Source organism: Beta vulgaris, chromosome 5, assembly GCF_026745355.1.
Source record: "Beta vulgaris subsp. vulgaris cultivar EL10 chromosome 5, EL10.2, whole genome shotgun sequence".
NCBI lineage: Eukaryota > Viridiplantae > Streptophyta > Magnoliopsida > Caryophyllales > Amaranthaceae > Beta > Beta vulgaris.
Window position 1 is genome coordinate 35,472,807 of NC_079206.1, and position 21,118 is coordinate 35,493,924.

Below are 21,118 nucleotides of genomic sequence, written 5' to 3' on the forward strand. Positions count from 1 at the left end.
CTTAAGTCTATAGACTATTATGAATTGTTCAATTATGATTCTATTTTGTAGAAGGGACACTATGATTTGGATTTGTGTCACAATCATTGTATTAGAGTTGAAGAGATTACTCACACCACTTGAAAGATTACCTTTAAGGATAGGTGGAGAAGGTGGTAGTGAATATATACATAGATTGTTACATGCTCATCCCGATCTATTTAAAGACCAATTAAGATTAGATAGAAACATATTTTTACAACTGGTTACTTGTTTATCGGGAAAAGAATTATTACCAAGTGGTAGATTCATCAAAGTGGCGGAGCAAATAGGAATTTTTCTATATATTATGGCTAAAGGAAGTTCCTATCGTGATGTTGCTGATCGATTTCAAGATTCAATTGCAACAATTGGTTTCTATTTCAAACAAGTATTGAAAGCAATAGTTCATCTGTCTACTGAGATCATAAGACCATATCAAGATTGGAATGAAAAGCCTGCACAAGTAGCGGAAAACCAACTATATTGGCCATTCTTTAAGGTAACACTTCACACCACCTTATAATTTTACACTTCATTACTTGGCATATTATATCTTCTATCTAGAATGGCAATAACGCATTATTTGTTGTCATGCTTTAAGGATTGTGTTGGAGCTCTAGATGGGACTCATATAAATGCACTTGTAAGCGACAATGATGGTATAACATTTTAGGGATGCAAGGAAACAAAATGTGGAAAGTTTTGGCTGCAGGTTCGTTTGATAGATTATTCACATTCGTCAATGTTGGATTTGATGGGAGTGCTCATGATATCACACTTTGGAGTCATTGCTTAAGTGAACCAAAATTTCAATTTCCACATCCCATGCAGGTATGAATTAGTAAAAAAAAATTGTTTTACTGCAACTATAAAACAAGAAAGAATATTTACATTCTCATTTTTTTAACAGGAAAATACTATTTGGTAGATGCTGGATATCCAAATAATATTGGATACTTGAGTCCATTTAAAGGTAAAAATATAAGATATCACATTTCCGAATTTCAAAATGGTCCCCTCCATAAGGCATGCTAGAAAACTTTAATTATCGTCACTCATCTCTCCGTACTACAATTGAAAGATGTTTTGGAACCCTTAAAAAGAGATGGAAAATATTGTCAAACATGCCGAACATGGATGTCCCATATTAATTGGCTATTATGGTTTTTGCATTCACACTCCAAAATTTCATTTGATTGTATGAGTTGGATATACCGATTTCAAGGACTGTTAATATTGCACCAAGTAGAGCAGATTGTGATATGTTCAATGACTTACGCAAGAAAGAAATGGATAGGGTGCAACTTTAAATAGTTAGAGAGATTTGGAATTCAGTAGGAAGAGCTGTACCGGATCTAAATTTATAATTTGTATCTCGCACTTAACTTATTTTGAAATGTAATCCGAACATAGTAGTTTCGTAGTCATGAATTTGAGGTATCATATTTTATATATTTCTTATTTGTGCATCAAGCTTATGTTATTAACACGTGGCTTTTAATTTTCTATTATTTCATAACAACAAAATAACTTAAAATAATGATAACAATGACATTTATAATGATAACAACGAGATTAAAAATAATTACCAATATTAATAATTAATAAATACAACAGCAACAATAATAATTATTTTGAACAAATGTACTAGGAAATAATAGTATTAATAATTATAATGAGTTTTTAAATATAAGTATGATCCGATCTGTTTTTTTTTTTTTTGATATGATCTGTTCTAAAATAAGCAAGAATAAAGTGAACTAAATATATCCTAAATTAAAACATACCTAAATGATAAAATATACTCCCTCGGTTTCAAAATATAGTTCCCATTTTTATTTTGGGAGTCAAATTTTAAAAACTTTGACCAAATATTCTTACTAATGTATACAAAAAAACATATTCATGATGGGTCTTGTTAGATTCGTCTCAATGTATTAATTCGTAATATCAACTTTTTATATTTTTTACTAATAAAAAATAGAAGATATCATAAATCAAATGTACGTCTTGGAGACTGTGCAAAATGAAATAGGAACTATATTTTGGGACGGAGGGAGTAACAATAAATTAAAAGATGGAGGAAGTATAATGAGATGGACAAAGTAAAAACAAACTAAAGAGAACTGCATTTACGAGAAAACCCCTAAATGGCCACACAAAAATCAAAATTACGTGGAAGATAAACCTTCCCTCAATCCCGATGCTAGTAATGGACGGTAGTTGAAGCTTGGAAATACCTTTCTGTAAGATGATGAAAACTGGGCGGCAGATGAATCACATTCTCTTTTCAATCACTGTTATAAGTACCTCCTCTCTACTCTTGAATCTTGATTATCTGTATCCCATCTATCCGCTCTATTCTGTTTAGATTATATCTTCTTTACTTTCCCAACTTTTGCTCCCATTTTCTGTTACCTCATTCTCAAATTAAAAAAATGTCTTGCTGTGGTGGAAACTGTGGTTGTGGATCTTCCTGCCAGTGTGGCAACGGCTGCGGAGGGTAACCCCTCCTCTGTTTAATTGTTACTCTTGATTCATTGCTCATGTGTAATATTTCATAATGAGGTTTTGTGAAAAAAAGGGACAAAATGGTAGATTAGAGATCATCACTATAAGAAAAACCAATTTTAATAAATATTTCTTTTCTATAATTTTTTGCAATAAAAGGATTAAACTAGAATTCTTTATTAGTTGTCTAAAATTATCACTGAGTCACGTTAATAATAGTATGTCATGGTATTTGACTATGTTTATAAAAAATAAAAAGAATAGCGATGTTTGTGTAGTATTTTCCTGTATTTTTAACTTCACAAACTTACAATTGGTATACCCATTATTTACATGGGTCGATGAGATTTTGTTATTTTCTCGTTCATTTGCCTGGATGTTCTTCCATCTTCTAAATCTTACAAAATGAAAAAGTAGGAAAGAAGGGGAAAATTCCATTTATTAAGTGTTGCAATTAATTGATATCTTTTTTGTTTCTTTATCAAAATTTGTTGATCCAGGTGCAAGATGTTCCCAAACTTTGGCGAGAACTCTTCCAAGCCCACTATTCACATCTACGGTGTTGCTCCCAAGATCTCGTAAGTACTTTTTTTGGCCCTTGATTATTAAGTTGGAGATGTTTAGACATATTTATCAAACCCTTCACTACTACAAAAATGCATAAAGATTCCCCCTAAAAAGCACCTGAGAGACCACTTTAGAGGTGGTCTCTAGCTCATTGGTCTCTCAGGATAAAAGACCACTTATTATAGGTGGTTTGTTATATTGAAAGAAGAGACCACTTTTTTTTAAATAAGTGGTTTTTTTATGTATTGTAGTAGGAAAAAATAAGAAGGATAAGGAACCACATAAAAAACAAATGTGGTCTCTTACATCGTACTAAAAAACCACTTATTATTTATAGGTGGTCTCTTTATCTTTCTCAAAAAAATCACTTAGATAGAAAGGTAGTCTCTTTCGTCTACCTAAGTACTATGTTTAATTTGATATAAGAGGTCATACATTAGAACAGATGGTGTCTTTGCCTCATTTATTTAACGACAAAATTCTAGCTTGCGGCTTTATTTAATTTACCTGTAATTTTTATTTGATATATATTTCCTACAAAATCGCGGGCCACTTGCATTGACAAAATTCGAATTATTATATAACTTGACAAAAATTTCATTGATGCAATACCATAATTCATTACAAAATAATATCGATATATGAAGATTCAAAAAATCAACTTCTCAAAAGATACCTAAAGCAGTCATTATTTCTTTCAACTCATACGCAGAGTACATTAATCAACTCATTGTTCTAACTAATTACCTATCTAATCCCGCTTAACACCTAATCAAAATCGACACTTTCTTCAGATTCCTCGTCTTCCGCTTGCTTATATTCCTCCACGTATTTGATCCATAAGTCTCTCAACTCGTCAAGCTTATTTTGAGGAAATTCAGTTGTAACTCCGCCAAAGTACTACAAAGCATTAATAAAATTATTTAAAAATAATTTTTGATATGAAATATGTTGTTAATTGATATGAGAAATAAGCAAGTGAATGGTGTTTTGAAAGAATTGATAGTTACTTTCTTCAGGTTCTATGAATCAAAGTCAAAATCAAATACGTTATTCAAACACATTGTTAGTTACTGAAATGGAACAATATGCTTCTAGAATAACAAAGCCTGCTGAAAAAATGTAAGGCAAAATGTAAAAAAAATAACTCACAACTGCTCCTCTACAGAAAGACAAAAGAGAGTACCTCACCAATTTTGACCAATAGGCACACATATGGAATAATTATGTATATACAAACCAAACTTTCATCCAGAAATACAGACTTAACGTAAATGAATTAATAATGCCTAATGATCCTACACAAATCTCTCTCCAATAATTCATATATTCTAATGATGACTATATCGCAAAATTTGGCCCTATCTGAGTAGCAATCGCTGTTTCTTTTGTTGAAGATAGATGATTCAATTCATTTCGTATTTGGACCAAATTCATAATTAAAGAAATATGAGAATTCAATTATACCCTAGTGTCCAATTCCAAAATTTCAAATTAATATACATATCCAAACTACTAATAATAAACAAACAACTACAAATGCGAGATGAATTCGACACTTACCGGATATTGATACCGCGGTGGTGGTAGATTGCAATTGAACAGAGTATACTGCGAAGTTGAGTAGCAGACTGCAATAATTCGGTCGTCGGGAGAAAAGGCTGGCAAAGAAGACTGGACTGTGAGGAATATTGGCCGCCGGTGAATTCAGAGTATCGGAAACGGTAGCCGGCGAAGGAATTTTGGGTGGTTTCACGTTCAAAATCAGGCAGTTCTAATAATGTTGCGGTATCGCTGCTATGGCCTGGGAAGAAGAATGAATCACGTATAATTTTGATAGTGAAGAAGGAATAAAGTATTCCTTTTAGTTAGGGCTTTAATTTTTAAAATTGGAATAAGGCTATTAGTTAGGCGCCTTTAATTTATTTTTTTGTTTTGAAATTTACAAATCTTCCCGCTAATGTATATTTTAGGATTCAATATATTTTCTAAAATGATGCAAAATCAAAATAACCACTTAACAAAAATAAGTAGTTTCTTTAATATTGGAGATTTTGAGAATGTGCAAAAAGACCACATTTCTAAAAAGGAGGTCTTTTTTATTATAATATAAGAGACCTCTCGTCTAAAAAATTAGGTGTTTTTTGTTAAATAATCACTTATGTCATCAAAGTGGTCTTTTATGGGTAGTCACTTTGCCCATATTTGTAGTAGTGCTTTTTAGTTTTTTTTATTCAAACTTATTGTTATCCTTGCATGTTGAGGTAAGAGAAAAATTAGATCATGTCTCAAAAGAAAAAAAGTGTGACCACATAAGATAGTGAAATAATCTTTGGACAATTAAGGCTATGTTTGGCAATAATGGTTGAAATGGAACTGATAAGGTGGTTGAAACTAATTAGGTAATAGCTGAAATTATTAATATGTTGAAACTGATAAGTTAGTTAATTGTATAATTTGTTTGGTAAAATTATTTATGACTGTAGCTGAAATATTGTTTAGGCTTAAAAAGATAAAAAGAAAATATTTTTTAGGCTTCAAAAGATAAAAAGAAAATAAAACATCTCATACGCTATATTTCATTCCAATTCAATTTCAATCAAATTTTAGACTTAAATTTTATTTATCATCAAACACCACTAATCATATAAAGTGACTTAATATTATTGTACCTTATCATTTAAGTCACCTGAAATAATTTCTCAAACATAGTTTAAAATGAAAAATGAAACCTGATGTAATTTATTAGTACTTGCGATATTAGGGGTATTTTGAATATTTATCAAATTTATGCACATTGAAATGATTGGTTCACAAAAAGAAAAAGTAGTTAGTAAGATAAAGCTCATTGAGCAATGATATTCCCATATCCGATATGGGCCAATATTTCCCATATCGGATACTTGATATGATTAGATGTAGTCCCAGATATGATTTAATAGCTAACTGATATGATATATAGCTAATTGATATGATATAAGATTTCAGCTAACAAGCTCCCAAAAAACAAAATATGAAAAACAAAAAAATTGTAATTTTTTAATCTTATATCATATCAGTTAGCTATTAAATCATATCTGGACTACATCTGATCATATCCCATATCTGATATGGGAAAGTTTGCCTATATCGAATATGGGCAAATACTTTCTCAAGCTCACTAATGCCTCCATTAATGTTCCTATACAAACTATTTTAATTCAGTCTACCTTTTAAAAGGGTTTGGTCACATGATCGAGGACATGGAAGATCTTTTGACCTAGACCTGCAAGATAAGTTAAAACTCCTTAATGAGCTACACTATAACTTTACAAAATAGTATCTTATTTTCCGAGATGGTCACTACAATTAGTAATTATATAGGTATTATATAGTTACTGTTTGGTTAAGAGAGGTTTGGGGTAAAAATAGAGGGTTGAACATATATTAGATGATTCTAGTCAATTTTCTAACGTGGGTATTTGGTAAAGAGAGGTTTGAAGTAGTTTTTTTGAGCTTAAGAAACACTTTTGAAAAAGTTGAAGTTAGGGGATGAGTTTTTTGATATGAGAGATTTGAGAATGAGTAGGGAAAATACATTTATGTCCTAAAGTTCAATATTTCTACCCTTACTAAAGGTATCCCTAAAGGCCTAAACCTATCATAACGGTATGTTTTTTGATTTGATTTTTCTTTTTCTTGTAATTGTTTTTGTTAATCTTGTATAGTCTTTTATCTTTTTTTTCTTGTATGTCTTATTCTCAATATATATATTCACCAAATATATTTATTTTATAAACAATAAATGGTACATTAATGGATTATGTTCATGTCTTTATTAATCATATTTGTTAATTATCTACCCATAAGTTTAAATATTTAAAAAATTTAAATAATGATGAATATTTATAGATTTGTTTAAATTATTATATATTAGTATGTTTTATCTCAAATATATATTCACCAAATATATTTATTTTATGAACAACAAAACGTACACAAGTAAAATTATGTCCATGTCCTTGTTGATCATTTTACAAAATCATGTACCAAACAGCTATCAGTTACTTACCAAATACCATTAATCAAATAAGAGAATACAATTAACTAGTCAAATTAGCTAACACAATTAGCTATCAGCTATTGACTAATACAATAAGCTGATAACAAATAGCTATCCGCCAATTGCCAACCATGGTCATAGTGTAAATACCTTTATATGTAATTAGCTAGTTGTAACACTTTGACTTTTATATTATTTATATACTAATCTTGATTGAAAATTAAAGGTTTATCGTATATGTAATGAAGGAAAAATTAATGGGAATAATCCGAGTTTTAGGCGATATTCTTATAACAGTTTCACCTTTTGATTAGCTCAATAAAATTTTACCTTTTACCTCATCTTCTTAAATTGAGTCATTATTTGTTGGTAACTTTTTCGATCTATATGAGTCACGAAAGCATTACAAACTACAAAGGAGAGGTGGATTTAAACTTGTGACCTATTCACATCAACTCAATCTTACTTATTAGGTTAAGATATTTTTGATATGTTTTTTATTCTTGAAATTAACATTAATTCATTGACTTATGTGTTGATGACCCTTATTCAAGTTTATCATTTCCTTTTTTTTTTCTTTAATCCCCTATTACATCTCCCTTCTCCCTGGTGTCCTCTTTTTGTTACTCTTTAAAGTTAATAAAATCTTTTTTTTCTCTTCTTAAATTCCTCTCAACTTCAAACTTGTTAATGGGCGATGGTAGGTAAACACATCATATCCTTTACTCAATGCAAGAGTAAAATATGAATTTCACACACTATGAGGGATAACTTGAACTTTGCCACTAACTTTTGTGGGAGAATCAACTTATGTGGATGAGAAACCCCCCCCCCCCCAAAGAAAAATTGTGTAATATTTTTACCTTTTTTTCCACAAGTGATATTTTCTAGTTTTCATGTTGATAGTGGTTTTGTCCTTGTCACTGCTTGCATTATATTTAGGTGTCCTTTCATCTTTTTCTTCTCTCAAACCTTGATTTTTTTCTTCAAATGTTGAAACCCATTGAAAACCCACTTATGAGTGTCTCATATTGGAGAAAGAGGAGAGATTAAACCACTTTATAAGATTAGGAGTTACTCTATCTATTACCAATTGGTTTTAGGATGGAACCTCCTAATTTGTAAGTGGGCTAAACTCTCCTTCTCTTTATTGGGTTACCCAAGTCTATTTTCATATAATCTAAAATTTAACATGGTTTTAGAGCCCGAGTTGCGGGTCTCGTCTAAACTGGGTATTTGATCGCTACTGGATAAAAATTTACCTCGATAGGATGTCCAGCCCCTAAGAGAATTATTATTTTGACTTTTTTAGTTAGCTCTGAATTTCTAAGGACACTCACAAGTGAGCGGTTGTGTTGAAACCCATTGAAAATCCATTTATGAGTGTCCCACATTGGAGAAAGAGGAGAGATTAAATCACTTTATAAGATTAGGAGTTACTTATCCTATTACCAATTGGTTTTATGATGGAACCTCCTAACTTGTAAGTGGGCTAAACTCTCATCCTCCTTATTGGGTTATCCAAGCCCATTTTCATATCATCTAAATATTAACAAATATATTATGAGCATTTTTTTCTATTCCATATATTGCACTTTTCCTGACTTTGAGTTTTTTCTTCCAATATTTTGTGAGCTATAGATTTACCTTTACTTAGACAAGCCATTATTCAACATTTGTATCTATGTTTTTTGATTGCTGCTGTTCATATTCTAGAATATGACTTTGTTGAGTAGTAGCAACGCATGTTTTTAAGAAACTCTTGATTGTGTACATGATTGTTTTTAGAGCTCGTGGTTTTTGAGTAGGAACATTGATGTATTTAATCTTATTAAGATCAAATAATGTGCGGAAGCTAAGTAAACAAATCAATAACAATAAAACACAATCAAGAAACACCAAGATTCAAGCAAGAATACAAAGACTCAAGCAAGAACACTTCAAGAACTCAACTAAGTAACCAGGATAGAACTTAGATTATTGACAAGAACTACAATAACTACAGTTACAGTAGCTGCAGTAAAGATTAAAGAATTAAGTTACAGTTAATTGAATCAACTCAGTTGAAAAGAGAAGGATAACTCTGTATTTTGCAAATACCATAAGTGACCAATGAACCTAATGATAAAGGCTAAGCCACCACAAGGAATAATACTAAGGGTTTTGAATGCATAAAGGCTAAGCCACCAACACTCAACAGGATTTGTAAACAATCAATGTTTAACTCAAAACACTCGAAAATTCTTTATTAAATCTGTGAAATATTCGAACTACATACTCCACATTTATACTACTTTAATTACCCTAATCCTAGTAGGAAACAAACATCCTACTCCAACTAGTAGACATAAACCAACTCCTAATAGGCTTAGGACAAGTCCCTAAGTCCTAGACTCCTTGAATCATGTAAAATCCATCGTTTTAAGAACGTAGGCAAAATCAGGATTCCTAATACAACTATAACTAGGAAAGCAATTAAAGATATGAATCCTAATAGAATTAGGATCATCATAGACATGTTCATTTCACACGCCTATTCCATACTACCTTGGTTGGTTAGCAAGCATGCTACCACCTTAGTAGTCATTCCCATGAAGAGTCCTCCATGTACATCAATTGAGCCAAGGTTTAGTGAGATGCTTTTGTATGCAAGAGCTAGTAAACTTTCATCCACTACTCCTGTATCATCCTTCCCTTCTTTAGAAACAATTGTCCTCAATTGAGCCATATCATCATCATGGACATAAGGTGCCAAATCTCCCACATTTAGAGTGGCACTTACATTGTAGTCTCCAGGTAACTCTAGCTTGAATGCATTGTCATTCACCTTGCCAATTATCTTGAAAGGACCATCTGAGCGTGGCATAAGTTTGTTCTTCCTAAGCCCTGAAAACCTTTCCTTCCTTAAGTGTAACCAAACCAAATCACCAACTTTAAAAGAATGTTGCACTCGATTTTTGTTTGCTAGTTGTTGATATTTGGTGTTCACCTTTCCAATCCTTGCTTTAACTTGTGCATGAAGTTTAAGCATAGCTTGCGCCTTCGCCTTTGCATCTACATGATGACCTCATCACTAGGGAAGGAATAAGATCAATAGGTACCTTAGGGTTAGCTCCATAAACAATCTCAAATGGAAGCAATTTGTAGCATAGGTAGGTGACCTATTGTAAGCAAATTCAGCATGTGCAAGCTTCATTCCCAATCCTTGGTACTCTTACTTACCAAACCTCTAAGTAAGGCGCCCAAAGTCCTATTAGTCACTTCAGTTTGTCCATCAGTTTGAGGATGATGGGAAGTACTAAAGCATAACTTTGTACCAAGGAGCTTCCAAAGTGTCTTCCAAAAATAACACATAAATTTAGTATCCCTATCACTTACAATAGTGTAGGAACACCATGGAGTCTAATGACTCCTTGCAATATAAATCAGCTACCTTTGAAGCATCATCAGTTTTGTGACAAGGAATGAAGTGTGCCATCTTAGAGAACCTATCAATGACCACCATGATTAAATCTTTGCCTCTTTGTGTCCTAGGCAAACCTACAATGAAATCCATAGCCACATCTTCCCAAGGACCATTAGGAATAGGTAGAGGAGTATACAAACCTTGGTGAAATGTACTTTTAGCCTTTTGACATGTAGCACATCTTGAGATCACTCCTTGCACGTCCCCTTGCATCTTTGGCCAATAAAAATGTTCTTGTAGAATAGCCAAAGTCTTGTTCATTCCAAAATGTCCTGCTAGACCTCCACCATGAGCTTCCCTTACCAAAAGCTCTCGAATAGAACAAGATGGAATGCATAACCTTTCTCCCTTGAAAATATAACCATCATGAAGCACATAGGAACCATATGAACCCTTGGAGCATGCTTCCATAATCTCTTTAAAGTGCGCATCCTCCTTATAGTATTCCTTCACTAATTCAAAACCAAGAAGTCTTGAACTCAACACTCCAAGCAAAGAATGCCTCCTAGACAAAGCATCTGCCACCACATTAGCCTTGCCTTCCTTATACTTAGAAGAGAAATTGAAAGATTGCAAGAACTCCACCCATTTAGCATGCCTAGGGTTTAGCTTTTGTTGTCCATGGATATACTTCAAAGCTTCATGATCTGAGTGAAGCACAAAGTGACTTGGCCAAAGGTAATGACTCCAATGGTCAAGTGCTCTCATTATTGCATAGAACTCCTTATCATATGTAGAATAATTGAGCTTAGCACCACTCAACTTCTCACTAAAGTATGCAATAGGGTGCTTCTTTTGAATCAACACAGCTCCAATCCCAACTCCACTAGCATCACATTCAACTTCAAATGGTTGAGTAAAATCCGGAAGTACAAGTATAGGAGTATTACATAACAAGTTTTTAATAGTATCAAAGGCTTGTTGAGCTGCCTTTGTCCACATGAACTTACCTTGCTTTATACATTCGGTCATAGGGGCCGCAATACTACTAAAGTTGCGCACAAACCTTCTATAAAAAGAGGCTAAACCATGAAAGGAATGTACCTCAGAGATAGTGGAAGGAATAGGCCAACTCTTGATTGCTTCTACCTTAGATGGATCCACTGAAACACCATCTTTGGAGACAATATACCCCAAGAATGTAACACTAGGAACTAGAAAGTAGCACTTCTCTAGCTTCCCATAGAGCTTTTGTTGGCGCAACACCTCAAAAACTTCCTTCAAATGAGCTAAGTGTTCGACCACATTCTTGCTATACACTAGGATATCATCAAGGTAAACCACAACACACTTACCTAAGAATGGTTTTAACACCTCATTCATCAATCTCATGAAGGTGCTAGGTGCATTTGTTAATCCAAATGGCATCACAAGCCATTCATATAACCCCATCTTAGTCTTGAATGTTTTTCATTCATCTCCTTCTCTCATTCTGATTTGATGATAACCACTCCTCAAATCAATCTTAGAAAATATAGTAGAACCATGCAATTCATCAAGTAGATCATCCAACCTAAGAATAGGAAAACGATACTTAATGGTTATGTTATTAACAGCCCTACTATCAATGCACATGCGCCAAGTACCATCTTTATTAGGCACCAACAAGGCAGGTACTGCACATGGGCTCATACTTTCACGCACATATCCCCTAGACATCAACTCTTCAATTTTCCTTTGCAACTCTTGTGTCTCTTGAGGATTGCATCTATAAGCAGCTTTGTTTGGCAATGAAGCACCTGGAACTAGGTCAATTTGATGTTCAATGCCACGGATTGGGGGCAAACCTGGAGGTAAGTCTTGAGGGAAGACATCACCATACTCATCAAGTACATGCTCTAGATGTTTAGGAACTTTGTATGTTTGTGGCTCCCCTTCTATTTCCTTTGCCGTTAAGAGATACCCTTCATGTTCTTCTTCCAATCCCTTCTCAATCTCCTTAGCACTCACTAACAATGTACCTTTCTTTGGAAGAGGGGAAGTTAAAGGTTTTAAAGCAGTTCTCTTACCTCCAACTATGGCAATGCATACATTGGTGCGGCCATCATACTTGACATGTCTATCATATTGCCATGGTCGTCCCAAAAGGATGTGACAAGCATCCATGTTGCATACATCACATAGAACTTCATCCTTGAATTTGCTAATTTCGAACACAATCAAGGCTTGCTTAGTCACCTTGATGCCATTATCATCACTAAGCCAATTAAGCTTGTAAGGGTGTGGATGGTTTGAAGTAGGCCATTGCAGCTTATCTATAAGAGTAGTAGATACCACATTAGCACAACTACCATTATCAATTATTAAATCACATACCCTTTGTTTCACTAAGCAACGAGTGAAAAAGATCTTGTCCCTTTGAGTGTGCTCCAAAGGGGCTGGTTGAGTGTGGAGCATGCGCCTCACTATAAGTTGTTGGCCTTCATACACTGGCTCTTCCTCTGAATCAGCTTCATAAGTGGCTTCTTCCTCATGCTCCTTTTCTCCTTTAGATTCCTCTTCTTCAATGTTGCCCTTAGCATATTCATCCTCAATTTCTTGGATGTCCCTTAAAGTCATCACCCTATTGTTAGGACAATCCTATAAGATGTGTCCATAGCCTTTACACTTGAAGCAAATGCGCCTCTCATCTGTGGCTAGGGGTGTAGAAGCCTTCCCCTTATCCCCTTTAAACTTATCAAACTTAGAAGTAGATGCACTACCTTCTTCCTTCTTGGCGCCACAATAGGGTTTCTCTCCTTGCTTCACAAAAGGCTTAAAGGTGGAGGCTTTCTTAGCCTTAACATACTTTTCAGCCCTCATAGCTACTTGTACCACCTCTTCAAAACTCCAATAAGGTTGTAGATCCACCTTCTTAGCTAGTTTCTTATCCAATCCAGCAATGAAACGAGCTATCTTATGTTCAGCTTTCTCATCTACATCACATAACATGTTGATCTTCTCAAACTCCACCACATATTCCTCCACACTTAGAGTGTTTTGTTGTAAAACTTGGAGCTTTAGAAACATATCTTGTGTAAAATCAGAAGGAAGAAATCTTTTCTTCATCCTAGTCTTTAGCTTCTCCCATGAATGTAGGCTTGGTTTGCCATCCTTGGCCTTTTGTTCTTTAAGTTCTCATACCATAGGCTAGCATAACCTGTAAGCTTTAATATAGCCACCTTAAATCTCTTGTTATCATCATAGTCCTTGTAATCAAAGACCCTCTCCATTCTTTGTAGCCATTCAAGGAACTTCTCTGGCTTCATACACTACTAGAATCCGTGTTTTTTTTTACCGACTACAATTACCGACCGCTGCAAATACAGTTGTTAATTATTAAAACACCGACCGTTTTGTGAGAGGACGCCCATTACCGACCGTTCCTAATTTTCACCGACCGCTTACCTAAACCGTCGGTAATTACCGGCCGCTTTTATTGTAAACCGACCCCAATCTTGATTCCGTAGGTAATTACTAACAGCATTTCAAAAATCACCGACCATATGCCGTCGGTAAAATACTAATGGGACCTTCTGAGATTTTAACGCCCACGTTCCCCTTTTTACTCTATTATAGTACTCTCAGTAATTAATAACAGACCCTAAAAAATAACGCCCCTCTTTCCTTCACCATCATCAGCTGCCGGTTTTCTTCCTCTCCATTGCATTGCCGTCGCCGGTTTCAGGTTAGTCCATCTATTTTTTTCAAAGTTTCGCGACATCTCTACGCACTGTTCGTTTCTTCGTTTCATCTATTGCCGTCGCCGGTTTTTCAAAGTTTCGCATCTCCATTGAATTTCTTCAGGTTAGTCCTGCACAACCGCCGCACCTTCATCTCCATTGCGTTGCCGTCGCCGGTTTCAGGTTAGTTCATAGATGAATTTCGCGTATAACATCTTTGAATTTCTTCATCTCTTTCCTTAAAAAGTTTCTTATTTCAATTGGAATTTTGAAGTTTCTTATGCTCTCTCGCCGGTTTCAGGTTAGCACCTTCACCTCTTGCACAACTGCCGACCATCATCCAACCACCTGCACAACCGCCGCACCACGCCGACCCACAGCAGGTTTTTCTTCTTTCCTCTTTCGTGGTATTTTATGAATTTATTCTCTCTTTCTTGGTTTGTTGCACCCATCATTGTAGTTTCTATGCAATTTGTTGGATTTCTTGGTTTACTTTCATATGTATAGGTGAATAAGAATTCTGAATTTATGGCCGACGAAGGCTATGGGATGCTACCATCAATATCTAATGCTATATATCAATCTGCATCTTGCCACTTCATCTGCATTATTGTATAAGGCATCGGAGGAAAACCGAGTTTTTTTCTTTAAAAAAGTATGATATTCTTTGCTACACTGAAATCTGCTATAATGCATCATCGACTGATTTACTCAACTTCCAAATTAGAATTTTGAATTTATGTGCATATTCTGAACTTAAGGAACTGAATTAACATAAAGGGTCTTTGTCTAAAATGTATAATTTGTTACTGTACGTAGGAACTTGAGAAAATTGCAAAAAAAAATATGGGTTTTTTTTGGGGATTGATTGAGAGAGAAAAAGTGTGAGGGAAGGAAGTACAGTGATTGTGAAGGTGTGAGAGTTTCTGAAATTGGAAATCTAAAGAGGGAAAGAGAGAGGTGGGTAGAAATTTAAAAAATAGTAAAAAGTGGTAAAGTGTCCACTCAGAAGTGGAGAGAAGTTGCCATTTGTAGCATATATATGGTGTATGGTTTTGATTAGTACATACGTTTTTTAATCAAATTATTTTTGGGCTATAAGTTTTGGTTGGATTTGTTTGTTTTTGTTGTAGTTTAAAATTGTATGGACCACTTCTAGTCAGTAGGTGAGCTTTAGGAGGGAATTAATTCTTATTTCCTAAATCTTTGTAAGTATAGACTATTGGTGGTATATGAACAAATTGATAGTAGGGTGAAATTACTTTAATTTGACTTATTGCAAATAACTTGTAATTTAAAACATAATGTATGCTACTCCTATTTTCATTTTGAAGTGATTAAAGTTTAATGTAGTAAATGACGATATTGATTTTAAAGTTTGTTAATATATTGTTTTAATTGAGTTGTATAGAATTGAATATCATGAAACGAAGAGAGCGTAGTTGGATGTATGATAGGCGCGAGGGACGCTTTCTCAAGACTGAGTTTGTAATGGAGTTCGAGATTTTATTGAATTCGCACAACAAAATCATAAATTCAAAGACGCTGAGAAAATTAGATGTCCATGCTTTCGGTGTAACAACAAACGATTCTTTGATGTTGACATTGTTAGAGAACATCTTTATAGAAAAGGATTTTGTCATAACTATTTTGTTTGGCTATGTCACGGGGAAACTGTTGACGAACCCCCATCGGAGTCATCAAATCCTTAGCCAAGTCTATTATGCCCCTTATCCTAGTTTAAGTAGGGGTAGAGTGCAATGGTGGGCAGTGTTTCAGACTAAGGCAAGGTCTTCAATTGAAACTCCAGTGGACTCATTATTCTTTCAAGAGGAGATAAGTGACGTTCCTTCAACTCTTTGTGCTCCAAATGAGATTCCAGACTATGATTTTGACGGGGAAGAAGAACAAAATGAGGATGTAATGCTTAACGATAGTAGGGATTCTGATAATGGCGACGAGGATGATAGTGAAGATGATCTACAAGTTTATGAGAATCTCGAAGATTTTGATGATGATGATGATGATGATGCGGAAGAAGATTTACCGTGAATCATACATTAGATTTTGTAGTGTCTTATGAACTTCTAAATTTCGATACATTGTATTATGTTTGGTGGATTTAGTAATGATTGATTTTATAATTTTTATTGTTTGCACTTTATATTATATAATATGTTAAGAAGTTTAAGTTGATTCCTATTTTATTCTTAAATTTGATATAAAAAATTTTGAAGTTTATACTACATTATTCGTTCTACTAATCTGTGTTATTTTAGATGGCTTCTTCTAGCGGGCAAGGTAGAGCTTCAGGAAGCCAGCGTACTCCACATCTGGCAAATGATACTGAGGGCGAGAATCCTCCATCGAATTCTGATATTGTCACCACAGAGGAGCAAGGTGAAGGCGAGCATTCTGCAAGCAATCAGTTGGACCCTAATACGCTATGGTAAAAAAATGATTTTAATCCATTATGTTTCATATTATAATTTTTGTTATTCATTTTAGTGCATGATAATTCTTTCTTAGTGTTTATAATATTCATCTTAGTGTTTATATTATCCATCTTAGTATATGTTAATTCTTTCTTAGTGAATGACAGGTTTTTATTGTAATTATGTTACAAATTTTGTGTTGTATTATATATTTTTTTTTTCTTTCTAAGGTTTGACAATAACAAAGTCACTCGATCTATTACGGAATGTTTCAAAGAGCACTACGTTGAGCCATGTAGAAATTGGACTGAAACAAGTCAATCAACAAAAGATCATTGGTTTAATCTTTTCAAGGTTAACACTTTAACTTAATTATAGTCTATCGCATATAAGATTATAAATATTTAGTCAGTTCTAATCTTTGCATGATACAGCATAAATACTCTTGGCGCTCGGAGTTGGATTCGCAAGTAAGACAAGGTTTTCAACGCAAAGCAGCTAAAAGACTCAAAGACATGCATCATTGGGTGACATTGAAGAGAAAAGGTGTAAGACCAATATGGATGCCGGAGGAAATACACCAACAACTTATACAAAAAACAAAAGAGGATGAGTTTAAGAAAAAATCTGAACAAGCAAAAAAGAACAAGAGAGGAGGATCGCTGGAAGGTGTTGTGGAACCTGGACATTGTCAAGGTTCAATTTCTACAGCCGAGTATGCAAAAAGGATGGTGAGTATATATTGCTTTTAGTAACCATTTATAAGTTCGATATTTATATAGTCTAAAATAATAATAAAGTTGATTATTTTTTTGACTAGGCTGCAAAAAAATGGAGGAGTATTGCCAAAAGCTGCTGATATTTATTTGGAGACGCATTCAAAGGAACGACAACCCGGCCAAGGCAAGCAACTCATTGGCTCCAAATCAAAACAAATCATGGTTAGTGTACTTCATTTGCTCCAATAACAAATTATAAATATATTTGGATGGTTGGTTGGATGACATATAATATATTTTTTTTCTAGAAATGCAAGTATTTTAAGCATTAAAGCTTCATTATTTTTGATATTGTTCGATGTTTAAATTAGTTATAATTTACTGCATAGACATCTTCACTATAAAGAACTTCACAGTAGCATGCAGAGTAAGAATACGTAAAGATCAAAAGAGTTGCACTATCAAAATTAAAAACCCATCTAAAATAAGAAAATTTTAATGGCTTAAGGTCTGCAGATGTAACTCCTCTAAAACCCCCCAATAACAAAGGTACAGTGAAGAAACAGTTGTCACAGAGTTAGCATACTTCTGTCTCTGAGCCAAATCTTTTGGACGAAAACCCACAATTCCATATCTTCTTTGCACCAAAAAAGAACAATGCCAAATTTTCTTTCTACAAAATACTTACCAAGTATAGTAATACTGAAGTTACTTCTATGTACGAAGTACATTGATATAAGTATTTTCAATAAAAAAAAATGAACCATACAACAATTCTCACACTTTGCCAAAATATAATTTGTTCATCTAGATTACCACTACTACATACATTGAGAATTGAGATTTAAGAGTAATCTAACAGCATACTTTATGCATAATAATATTTTTTTTTTCATATGTATTTGAAGTTTTAAGTTTTAACATACTTGTAACACTTTGATTTTCATATTTGGCAAAATACGACTTTTGACCATTACTTTAATAATCTAATAACCTTACATGCACTCAATGCATACGATAGCGCGTGATAGCATACTTTTTTTTCTTTTTTTTCTTTTACTATTTTTTGGTGTCCCCCATGTGTTGCCTTATATAATAGAAATATGAACATTTTCTTTTTTTAGTTTTGAGTTATAATGTTGTTGAAGTTATATATATATATATCATTTTTTTTATTATAAATTTAAACAAAATTTTGTCTATTTTTTCCTAAAAATATTATGTATGCATATTAAATTGTCTATTTGATGTAGGATAATTATAATAAGAAATTGGATGATTATAGAGAGAAGGGAGTCAACAAAGATCCCAATGAAGTGTACTTTGAGACAGTGGGTGGGAGGAAAAAAGGATTGATTCCTGGCTTAGGTACAAGCGGTGATCTTCTTTACAAAAAATCATCAACCCGCACTAGTAGCTCTTCTAGTGTCTACACACCTTCTATGCTTTCTCAACTTTCAACTACCATGGAGCAATATCAGCAACAATTAGCAGATCAGATAGCTGAATTTCAGAGGCAAAAAAAATGAGTGGGAGACATATCGTCTCCAAACGGAAAAGGAAAGGGAAGAGGCAAAAAAATACATGGAGGAGATGAAGACTACAATGGAAGAGTATTCTCAAATGATGACTCAGTGTGGAGGTACTTTCCCTTTCACCCAACCACGTGACCCACGTGATCTTTCTGGTGGTGGATCGGAATTTCCTTGTAGTACTTAGACTTATAGTTTTTTATTAGTATATTATATATTTTGAGAAAAATGATGTTTAATTTTGGTTGTTGGAATTACTATTACATCTATATTTTGGAGAATATGATGTTTAATATATGTTGTAACAAACCTATTTTTTTGATATAAAATGGAGGTGTAGTTTATATTGTGGTAAAAATAATATTTTTTTTAGAAAATAATAGCAAATTACCGACCGAATAACGGTAGGCTTACCCATCTAAAAACGTTGTCTAACCTAACAAAAATAGTAGGTAAAATGTATAAAACGGTTGGTAATCACCTACCGTTATTGTTAAATTACCGACCGCCATAAAACCGGTAGGTAAATACCAACATATTGCTTGTAAGTAATTACCTACCGGTTATACCAACCGACTAGCAGTAGGTGATTACCTACTACCATGCAACGGTCGGTAAATTCTCAAACGCGGTAGGTAAAATTTTACCGACCGTTTCGCAGTTGGTGATATGCAAATTACCAACCAGCATTTTACCAACCGCCATGAAGCGACCGTTCAGCGGTCGGTAAATGTATTACCGTCCGTTTTTCGTGTTTTACCGACCGATTTAGGCGGTCGGTAAAAACACGGATTGTTGTAGTGATGGCACCATCAAAATCTGGAAGATCTAGCCTTAGCCCTCTATCATCATCCCTTGGTGGTTGTCTATGCCTTGGATGGTGAACCTCCTCATCAGAACTAACTTCATGGTTGCTAGTATGGATACTCCTAACAGGACTAGGAGAATTGTTGCGCCTACCATGCATCCCTTGTTGCATCATGCGCATGAGTTCATCCATGCGTGTGGTTAGGTCTTCAAGCTGCCTATCCCTGCGCAAATTTTGTGCTTGCTCGAGGCTAAGCCCTCTAGGGACTCTCCCTTCTCCACCCTCTCTTCCTCCTTGATCATTGTCCATGGTAGCCAAACAGAACTTGGCGTGGACTGCCCTTGAGTTCGTCTCCAAGAAACCGCCTCAAAACGCCTCAATATGATGTGTAGATGTATGTTCTTGGATGTTTTTATGGATCTTGGATGTTTTTCTTTCACCAATCAATAATAATATTGTAGTACTTTGATGAAACTTTATGAAAAATCAAGAATCTTGAAAAAAAGATTGGATCTTTAAGACTTTCTTCAAGATCTAATACTCCCCCTTAAAGGAAAAAATTTCGGACCCCCTTCAATGGATGTCACCTATGCTCTTGATACCATATGATGTATTTAATCTTATTAAGATCAAATAATGTGCGGAAGCTAAGTAAACAAATCAATAACAATAAAACACAATCAAGAAACACCAAGATTCAAGCAAGAATACAAAGACTCAAGCAAGAACACTTCAAGAACTCAACTAAGTAAACAGGATAGAACTTAGATTATTCAATGATAAAGGCTAAGCCACCACAAAGAATAATACTAAGGGTTTTGAATGCATAAAGGCTAAGCCACCAACACTCAAGAGGATTTGTAAACAATCAATGTTTAACTCAAAACACTGGAAAATTCTTTATTAAATCTGTGAAATATTCGAACTACATACTCCATATTTATACTACTTTAATTACCCTAATCCTATTAGGAAACAAACATCCTACTCCTACTAGTAGACATAAACCAACTCCTAATAGGCTTAGGACAAGTCCCTAAGTCCTAGACTCCTTGAATCATGTAAAACCCATCGTTTTAAGAACGTAGGCAAAACCATGATTCCTAATACAACTATAACTAGGAAAGCAATTAAAGATATGAATCCTAATAGAATTAGGATCCTCATAGACATGTTAATTTCACACGCCTATTCCATACTACCTTGGTTGGTTAGCCAGCATGCTACCACCTTAATAGTCATTCCCATGAAGAGTCCTCCATGTACATCAATTGAGCCAAGGTTTAGTGAGATGCTTTTGTATGCAAGAGCTAGTAAACTTTCATCCACTACTCCTGTATCAAACATGGTATAAT

The 21,118-nt window shown here is 34.1% G+C and overlaps 1 protein-coding gene across 2 annotated transcripts; it reads left to right on the forward strand.

The window, feature by feature from the left end:
* Nucleotides 1-2,155: 2,155 nt before the first annotated feature.
* LOC104886458 (uncharacterized) lies at nucleotides 2,156-19,299 on the forward strand. Of its 2 annotated transcripts, none has more exons than XM_048644567.2 (10): nucleotides 2,156-2,327; nucleotides 3,033-3,110; nucleotides 14,229-14,274; nucleotides 14,394-14,452; nucleotides 14,571-14,652; nucleotides 16,549-16,718; nucleotides 16,935-17,058; nucleotides 17,139-17,435; nucleotides 17,525-17,645; nucleotides 18,677-19,299. In XM_048644567.2, exons 2-9 carry the CDS (start codon nucleotides 3,040-3,042, stop codon nucleotides 17,561-17,563), a joined length of 888 nt encoding a protein of 295 aa, XP_048500524.2. In that variant the 5' UTR covers nucleotides 2,156-2,327; nucleotides 3,033-3,039; the 3' UTR covers nucleotides 17,564-17,645; nucleotides 18,677-19,299. The 2 variants fall into 2 exon arrangements, with proteins under 2 accessions (XP_048500524.2, XP_048500525.2); XM_048644568.2 differs by lacking the exon at nucleotides 2,156-2,327 and adding an exon at nucleotides 2,334-2,524.
* Nucleotides 19,300-21,118: the final 1,819 nt, after the last annotated feature.

Excerpts from the sequence above, each read along its gene's own strand:
- LOC104886458 (XM_048644568.2), top strand. The coding sequence starts at position 2,460 with ATGTCTTGCTGTGGTGGAAACTGTGGTTGTGGATCTTCCTGCCAGTGT. Across the intron at positions 14,653-16,548 it reads ACCACGCCGACCCACAGCAG|ATGGCTTCTTCTAGCGGGCA; the intron begins GTTTTTCTTCTT and ends GTGTTATTTTAG. Across the intron at positions 17,059-17,138 it reads ATTGGTTTAATCTTTTCAAG|CATAAATACTCTTGGCGCTC; the intron begins GTTAACACTTTA and ends TGCATGATACAG.